General features: G+C 40.1%; 1 protein-coding gene across 1 annotated transcript; it reads right to left on the bottom strand.

Moving 5' to 3' along the window:
- Positions 1 to 443: 443 nt before the first annotated feature.
- On the bottom strand, positions 444 to 8,163 carry LOC306947336 (nutritionally-regulated adipose and cardiac enriched protein homolog; the record flags this gene model as incomplete). The annotated part of the gene is given in 5 exon segments (XM_079536615.1): positions 444 to 643; positions 3,615 to 3,641; positions 5,580 to 5,706; positions 8,077 to 8,142; positions 8,146 to 8,163. Coding segments are annotated over 5 exon segments (438 nt in total).
- Positions 8,164 to 9,286: the final 1,123 nt, after the last annotated feature.

The following is a 9,286-nucleotide window of genomic DNA, read 5'->3' as shown; positions in this document are numbered from 1 at the left end:
GTAGTTCAGCTTTATGTTAAATTTTGCGGACTAGTTCTTAGGAGGCTTGAGGAGAAAAATGGTTTGGTATTTAATTCTTTGACCTGAGACTCAGGAGACTTCTTTCAATGTGCTTCTGCATGCACAGGTCAATAAATTTCTCTCTGGCCTTGCTCCTCATAGCAGCAGTTCATAATCTCTTCGGGGGACAAAATTCAGACCCTCGTTTGCTGTTAAGGATAATGGAGCATCAGTTTGGTGGGACCTCTTAGTGCTACTACTATCATTCAGAAATATTAAAAAAAAAGTAGATACTAGAAAGTGCACAAAATGGGTGTGTCTTTTTTTTTTTTTTTTGCTCTTCGAGGTGAATGCTCATGTGTTCCTTAAATGTAGGCTGGGACATTCACTCTGACACGTGGTGGTTATCAGTGCTGCCTTCCTGCAAATGGAGGACATCGCTACTACCTTGTAAACCAAGTCCAGCATTTATGAGCGATGTGTCTTATCTGAAGAAAGAAGATAACAAGTCGGGATTGAAACTCCTCCAGGACTTTGGTATCTTGTTTCATGCTGGCGTAGAAGAGACTTGCAGCCAGGATCAGTACCACACAGAATGATAGCCCCAGGAGCATAGGCAATCCAGGTGATGACCTGTCATGTACTAGAAACAGGTAAGGAGGAAACAGAAAGCAGCATTATTTCAGCATTATTACACTTCCCAAATGTGATGCCTTACTGATGCCATTGCCCCACTTTTCTGGGAACAGCAGGGTACATGGGGCCCTGGCATTGAGTCCTTCTGTAGGCATTAGTTAAGTGATAGAGGGTTACACTCCTGATGCAGGCTGGTGAGTATAAAAGATCTAATGGTGCATTTAAAGAGTTTAATTATATACAATAAGAAAAGGATTACCATAGCTAATGCATAATCTCAAATTTCCTTCCAGCAATTATTTTTTTTATGCCTTTAAGCTAAATGTTAGGTTAAATACTAGGAGAATATTAAGCTATCTCACCTAATTATTTAATGCTCACAAATGTTCAGTGAAAAGAGAGGGTCTAGATTTCTGTCTTTTTCTCTTGTTATTCGGCCTGTTTTGTATCCCTGCTAATTACAGTAAGAGCTGAGAAGAGGCTCTATTTGGTGAGAGGCACGCTCAGAAAGTCTGGCAGGCTTAACCTCTCTGTAAATGCTAGGTGTACTAATTATAGTGGAAATCCTCAGCATTTGCACTTAAATGGAAGGATACTGTAAACATTTTTCTTGCCTGTTAAAATATAATTCAGAGATGTTTAAAGTGCTGTAGGTCAGGTATAGTACGTGTGTGGAAATCAATGGGCTACGTTTAGCTTGCTGATGCTCACAAAGCTCTTTAGAGATGCCTCAGCTCTTATGTATGTATCCAGTTTGATTCAAGTCAGGTAGCTCTGTTTGACTGTGTGGTCATTGCACCATTAGTATTATTTTATAAAGCACTTTGATATTAAACATGCAGCATAAAACCAAATTCATGCCTGAATAGAAACTCGGAGTGTGCAGCTATTTTCCTGCCATATGCACATAATCAATAAGAAGATAAAACTTGCGGATTATTATGGCTAAAGAACCAGCATTAGCTATAACATATTTAAATTAGCTTCTACTACCAGCCCTGGTATACACAGCAGTCCATTAAATTGTCATTCACATGTACAGAGAGGAAGGTAAAAGTCATAAAACCAAGCAGAAACACATAACAATATATCAAAAAGTGTATTGGGAAAAGGTAAAATGTTAATAGGCAGTCATTTTATAGCTTCTGGAAACCAAATCAATGTCCCATAGTAGACCTGAGTGAATTATTTATAGCAAATAATGTGTTCATTTGAATTTTGCCTTTCTTTCTATTTTGCAAATTATCCATAAACAGTCCTCAATTTTTATAAATTTGATTATTTGGTATTATTCTATGGATGGTTTTTATGTAAGTGTTTGGCCAGGAAGACTGTGATGAATGGTGTCCTCTGGGGATCCATCTTGGTGCTGAGATGCTGGAATAGACTGTCTGGAGAAGTTGTGGTTGCGCCATCGATGGAGTGTTCAAAGCTAGGTTCTGAAGTCCTGGGCAAAACTATCTACTCCCTGACTTAGTTGCTGACAACCCTGCCCAGCTCAGAGGGTTGGAACTAGACAATCTTTAAGGTCCCTTCCAACTCAAGGCATTCTATAATTTTATGAATTTACTCACACCTTCCTGATTTTTGCAGAGTTTTGTAATTTGGAAGGTGATGTTTCCCTTGTGTGATCTTCCAGACTACACAATATAGCTCTTGACTGAGTGTGAAGCACACGAAATTTCCAAAGCACAGGGCCTGCCTAATGAGTATATTTTGTAAGGGTGAAACTTTTCTGTAATCCTCAAGGGCTTTTTACATCAGCCCTTTTCTATTAAGTACTCAAAATAATTTTCCTTCTTGAGAAAGTTACTTTCCAAGTCAAATTTTAGGATTGCTTAAAATGCAAACTTGGCTTTTCATTATATCCTCTCAATACAGGAATATGCTTAGTCCAGGGATACGGAAAAATAACATGGAAGAACAGTTCCAAAAAGAAAAGAGTGATGAGCTATGCTCACATAACTATGTTCACTGCTACAAAAGTGTGCTTGAGTGCAAATCCGCTTTATTATAAGTAACAAATAGAAAATCAGCTTAAATTTGTTATATTGTTTGTTGGAACAGCACATTCAGCCCTAGCCGTGTGCCCGTACACATAAGATAAAAGAAAATTGTCTGTGAGACCAGCATACAGGAGGTTTTGTTTCACATCCTGTATTGGCTGTATGTTTCTGTGCTGTCTGATGGTTGTTGAGTCTTTTCAAGCTCCTTCCTCCCCATAGAATCTTGTTCCTAGCCCAGTAACTCCCTCAGCTGATGCTACTGTTCGTGTGAGCGTACAAACCCTCTTCCTGGGCAACTGTGGCAGTTGGAGGCTGTGATAACATTTGCTTCCTTCTGGCCTCCCTGTGCTATGGCTCTGTGTTTGTATATGTATGTGCACATCTGTACTCTTTCCCCTCTTACTGTACTGCATACAGAAAGGGCTGGATATTGGCCAAGTCTTCTAGCAGTGATCAACATCTTAATAACATCCAGGTACACGCATTTCCTTTCAGGTCTCTGAGGCTGGTTGGCCTCAAACATCCTCGCAAACAAAAAGAAAAAAACATTATTTTTATTATTTCTACCCTGCTGCTGCTGTATAAATGAATTGTCTCTTCCTCACATAAGAAAGTCAGCAGGGAGAACTACTGTTTTGCTTGGGGTGCTTTCCTTCCATATCTTTGTGAAAAACCTGTACCTATTTCATTGCCATAAAATATATTAATTATATTTAAATTAAAAATAGCTTCAGGGATTTCATTTTTGTTTCCACTATTTGTCTTACTTGAGGACTTGTTTAAAATACTGCACCTGACCTTATCAACACCTTGTGCTTTATATGCTGAGAAAGAAAAAAACAACAGCTGCTGACAGTATGAAATGGTTCATATGTGGAGGGTCTATTTACAGAGTGTGCTCCCACAGCTGCAAAGCAAACTCAGGTTAGTGCTGTGGATGGCTTGAAGTTAGAATGTGGAACTTTGACTTACCCACTACGTAGTCACAGCAGGAAATAACTAGAAAACAGAACAAACACATTCTTAGATGTCTGGAAAGAGGGCATCTCTTGTCTGCAGAGGTAGACACAGTGGATAGTGTGTCTGCAATTATCCACTGCCTTACAGATGCTGGGCAATATCTTGCTGAATGCGCTTATGCCAGATGAGGATTTACCTGCTCCATGCAAACATACAGGTGCACTTCAGGAAGGTGAGGGGGAAAAAAAAATGATTTCACAGGTAGAGATTTCTGCTGTTACATGGAATTCAAGAGTCAGATCACACGCACACACACACACACACACACACACACACACAAAAAAAAAAAAAAAAAACAACAACCACAAAACACCTAAACTCTTCCTACTCTGCATTGTTTATAGAAGGGAAGTGAGATAGACCAGAAGTTGAGAGAAGAATGGGGTTTAGAAAATAAACCCTGCTGTAAGAAACAACCTTCATCTGCTATTCTGGAACTGCCTCTGCTTGGCAGCTGAGACTCAGATGCAATCCAGCATGAAAAGGCCCAAGTATGGAAAAACTTTCATCTTGATAGTAATAATGTTGTATGGGTGAACCCCATACAACCATCTAAACCATAGGCTATTTGTAACACAGAACATAAACTAAGAGTTGGGACTTTTTTTTCCTCTCTCCATGAAAAAGAGTCAGTGTCTTTGTCCTTGCAACTCTCTGCAGCTCAGGCACAGCTGTGCTGATGTCAGAGGCAGTGGGAGACAATACTTCAGCCCAAGTTGGGCTGACTGTGGGGTGCCAAATGTTGATTTTTTTTTTTTTTTTTTTTTTTTTGGTGGTTTTTTTTTTTTTATGGGGGGGGGAAAGAACAGGCTCTGGTAGGGAGCTGAAGAGGTCTTATACCCTTTTTTTTTTTTTTTTGTTTTGTTTTGTTTTTTTTAAAAAAAAAAGCATAAAAATCCTAGTCATGCACATGTAAATGTGCCTTGAAGGATTTAAGGCTGACTCACTGATTTGTGAGTTCAGTTTGGAAAGGAAAGCCCAGGCTGTGTGTCAACAACCTTATCAAGAAACAGCTTTCACTTCTGCACTACAAGGCACCAGATATAGCATACTTTTAAGCCAGCAAGAGGTCTGTATGCAAACACAACAAATGGATGCCAGGTCTTGTTTTTAGAAGCTGAGTAGCTGTCCAAACAGGTGGTTGACAGAAATTTGTCACCTGTGTTTTTGCTAGCTGATATATCAAAACATTACAATTTTAGCTCTTTAGCAATAAACACATTTTTCTTAGCTGGGTCTGTTTGTGAAATGCAGAATAAGGTAACAATTCTTATTTGATTATGAGTTGTATATAGCTTGCGCGTAAGTGTAAACTGGATCCTTGAGCTAGACATCAGCCTGAGGTCAGGCTCAGTTGATCTACCTGCAGTCTGTTATTTTGACTCACAAATGAAAGTGCAGTGGCTGGGTTAGTTGTTTTGTTCCTTGGGTACTCTCCTTTGCAGATGCAGCTATGTTCTGGCTGATTTTTAACCCTGGCTGGCTGGGCTCAGAACATTGCTCTTCTGTCTTTTGGCATGAAAACTACTCAAAAACATGGAAAATGAGCTCCCTGTATGGTATTGCATCCTAGTTAGATTTACACAAGCATGTTTAAATTTGGTTTGAGATCCTTTTCTGTGAATGAAGGCATTGTTCTGGGGTGATGCTCAGCTAAGCCTGCAGTCTGCAATGGTCCTTGCAAAAGGGGGCAGTTCACCATGAGAACAGCCTGAGGATGACTTTCTCCTCCAGGACAGACACACAGATGGACCAGATGCACTTCTGTAGAGTGTATTGCAGAAGATATCTGTCCTCTGTTCTATGTGGGGCTCAAAATAACAGATAAAACAAGCAGAGGGGGAGGATGATGTGACAGACAGGATGAACATTAAGAACAGGACAAGTCATGGCAGAAGTCTAATAATTTGAACATACCATGTTCAATGACTTCTTCTGGCTCACGAAATCGAACCCTTCTCTCTGCTTTCCTCTTTTCCCCCACAGCCTGGTCCACGGGTGGCCTTTTCCTCAGTATTGAAGGAGGGCAGCTACTGTCATCTGTCTAAAGAGTTGATCAAAACACAAAACAAGGCTTTCAAGTTGGAGTAATGAATTTTGAGTGAAATTCTGAGGTTTTGTGCCTGTATTTTTACTGTGTCCCTCAAAGAGCATGATATAGAACACATCTGATGTGACGTTTACAGTTAGATCACTGTAATACTTATAACTTAACTTATAATAAGGCAATATAGACATTCCTTCACTGTCAAATATCTTCAATACTTTAAAGCTGTCTTCTCAGGAAAAATCTTATTTAAAGTAACAGACAGAAAAGTGTTCAGAAAGGATTTCTCTATGCTATTGAAGGTGGCTGCTCAACAGACTGGAGCAGAAGAACAGAAATATGATTTGAAATATATGATTTATGAATTGGAAGCATCTTTTGAAGTGCTTTTCTGAGCTGAGCAGCTGTTTTGGATGCAGTGTTGCCATTTCAACAACTGTAGCTATTCAGCAATCTTGTGTTTGGACACCATCCCATTGGGTATGAGAAGGTAATTGTTTGCATTTCGATATCACAATTGTGTTGCTGTTCTATTTTTTGCTTAGAAGCCACACTCAGTCTTTGATAATGAAATCAGGTTGCTGTGGATTCTGCCAAATGACAAAAAACAGAGCTGAAATAATAATAAAAAAAAATCCCTCATTCTCACCCAGAATGCTCCTAACGTCAAACTCCAAAATGAATCCAAAGCATCTCAGTTCAGATACATCCACTGTTGTCAGGAAGGGGAGCGACAGATGGCTAATTTTCTACTTTTTGAGGACATAAGTGGGTGGCAGAGACTGCACATTTTATTTTTAAGATAAAGTTGTTTTCTCCATAACTCTTCTCTACACACCTTCATTTACACCTCTTCATTTCCTTCTGCTCAAGAAAAAAACATTATTTCCTAGATGTTTTCTTTGTTTCTGCTGTGGATTTTCCCTGCTCTGCTTTATCCTCATTTGTCTTTTTCCTACTCAATGAAAAACCTGTAGTTTTCCCAATGCATCACATACTGGATATTCCTATGACCGAACACCTGCTAATCACATTGGCCTTGGAAGAGATGCCACTATGGGATGGAGCTAGAGGGGGATTTAGGGGTGACATTGCTGGGCAGATCAAGCTTACCAGAATGGATTTCCAGAGAATACTTATGCTGCCTACATAATTCACAAGACAATTATATGTTTAAAAATAGCATTCACAGCTGCTGAGCCACTGAACTGGAAGGCATATAACACATATAGCAGGAACTGCCATGGAGTGAGGATCATCTTCAGCACTGATACTTTCTCTTGAGGAATTAATAAGCTAGATTTTGGCATGGCATATCACTGGTGAGGATGTTTTCTCTGATCTTAGGGTCATACAAGCATCCATAACCTCTCTGTGTCATGTCCATGGGCAGAATGGTGGAGATGTGTGGTTTTTTTGTCTAGCAACTCAGAAGCTGGAAGGCACACACAAAGTACAGGAGACCTGGATTCACCTTCTAAGTCTAAGGGAATACAAACCCACATCTCCTATATGCACACCTTAGTCATCAGACCTATATAGTGGGAATCTCAATCTCTGTCTCTGAAGCTATCTTGTTTGGCCTGGAATAATTAAATATTCATTGGGACAAAGAAAGAAAGAATGAATGAAAGAATGACCTAGCAGCCTGGTGTTTGGGTGCTCCCTTGGGGGTGGAAGAGGTCTGCTCCAATCCTTGTGCCAATGAATACTTAATGTGAAATGCTTAAATATTCATTGGAGCAGTCACTGAGAACAGGGTCTCTTTCTATCAGGTGAGTGCCCTGATCACTCTGCTGTAGTCTTACACATACACACACACATGCACACGTGCTTTCTGACACAATGAATATTAAATTACTTTGTTGAAAAAGGTAGCAGTTTCAGGAAGGCACAGCACAAGATGCCTGGCTCAGACCAGCAGTGGTCACAGCTTTTGCTGTGATGTGTCCTCCTGTGGCATAGCCAACGAAACCTTATATTTTAAGAGATTCATAACCCTACAAGACACTTTTTTTCCATATGAGATTTGTCAAAAAGCTCTCAGCAATGTCACCTCAGAATAGAAAAAATGTTAAACAGATAGATAGCTGGGTAGCACCTAGCCAGCAAAAACCTTAAACAAGACTTGGCATTTACAATATTTACTAGGCTTTAACAACCTGTGGAAATCAAAGCTACACAGCATCAGAAAAATATTATGCATTTTCCCCTCACATTGCAATCCAGTGTCAACATGCAATGACAAGAACTGGAAACCTATCAAAGTGTTAGGTTGGAGAATATATGCTGCTATAAACAACCCACCTGTGAAAAGCTCTGGGCATTGAGCACAAGGACTCTATCACTCATCAAGACGTTACTTACCGGGAGCTGGTCTGCACTAGGATCAGAAGATGGTGCTGGGCATACTTGGGACATGTACTCTGGATGCTAACATGAAGCCTCCTGCATGAAGCTTCAGTTGGAAAGCAATTCATTCAAGGAAATGGGGAGGATCAGGGAGAAGCTCCTGGGTATCCCTCCGCAGGAGGGCTGAGCCAGGAGTGCCACCAAGGGATGGGAGCTGTGACAGATGACAGAGGAGTGGAGAGAGGAATTTCTGCCCTTCATGCCAATGTTGGCTTGGGAAGGATGACGTAGCTTGAAATGTACTCAGCAGCCAAAAATAGTATGTAGAGATAATAGTGGATGTGCAGCTGGAAAGCTGGGCTTCCCTGGCAATTGGAGAGGGCTGAATGGAGCAAATCACAGATTAACACCTACATATCCATATGCATAAATGTAAATTCAAGACCATTCTTTTTGTGGAGATTATTCCCTTTCCATGATCTGTTGGTCTCCTTTCTAGAAGTCATACCCAATCCCCAAAATCATGCAAGTGGCATTTATTTTAGTCCTCTCCTGTTCAAAAATATGTGGGCAAAAGCCATCAGGAAATAGATATAGATGTAGTGGCTTCACATATATCTCCCTCCAGTACAGCTATGTCCTCATTTCATATGTTTTACAAATTAGATCCATTATTATAGTAATAAAATGAGATTTTAACTTTAGACATTTCTATAGATATTACAATAGGATTATTGATGGTGAAGAGAGGTGATTTACCGTTCAACAGGCTTCAATAGCCTGTTGTCAAATGCTGAAGGCTGGCCATCATTAAATATACAATTTCCAGCTAGAATTACCTGCCATGACTGCTGAAATATGGTGGTTTATTGTCTCTACAAGCACAAGAAGCACAAGTTTGAACTTTTTGTTGTTGTTCTTTTCCTGGAGCTATTTATTTGCTGTGAAATGTCTAAGGAACTACAGTTTTGTGTTATTTTCCAGCTCAGATGGAATCTTCCATGGAATAACACTGGCATTTCTCCTTTCACAAGGGCAAATTTTGCTGCAGAGTGGGAGGAAAGACCCAAGTGTTTTAATCTGTTACACCAGTGCATGCTCAGACCAAGGCACTGTTTTACACCTACCCTGTGGCATGCAGCTTGTATTGGCAGTAGGAACCAGTCTCTGCATGAGATTACAGTGACTGTGAGATGCTGTCCTCAAACCTTGTTCTTTACAGGAG

The sequence above is a fragment of the Tetrao urogallus genome (genome assembly GCF_951394365.1).
Source record: "Tetrao urogallus genome assembly, chromosome: 6".
Classification (NCBI taxonomy): domain Eukaryota; kingdom Metazoa; phylum Chordata; class Aves; order Galliformes; family Phasianidae; genus Tetrao; species Tetrao urogallus.
The sequence above is the reverse complement of the archived record's forward strand: the minus strand, read 5'-3'. Positions and strand labels throughout refer to the sequence as shown.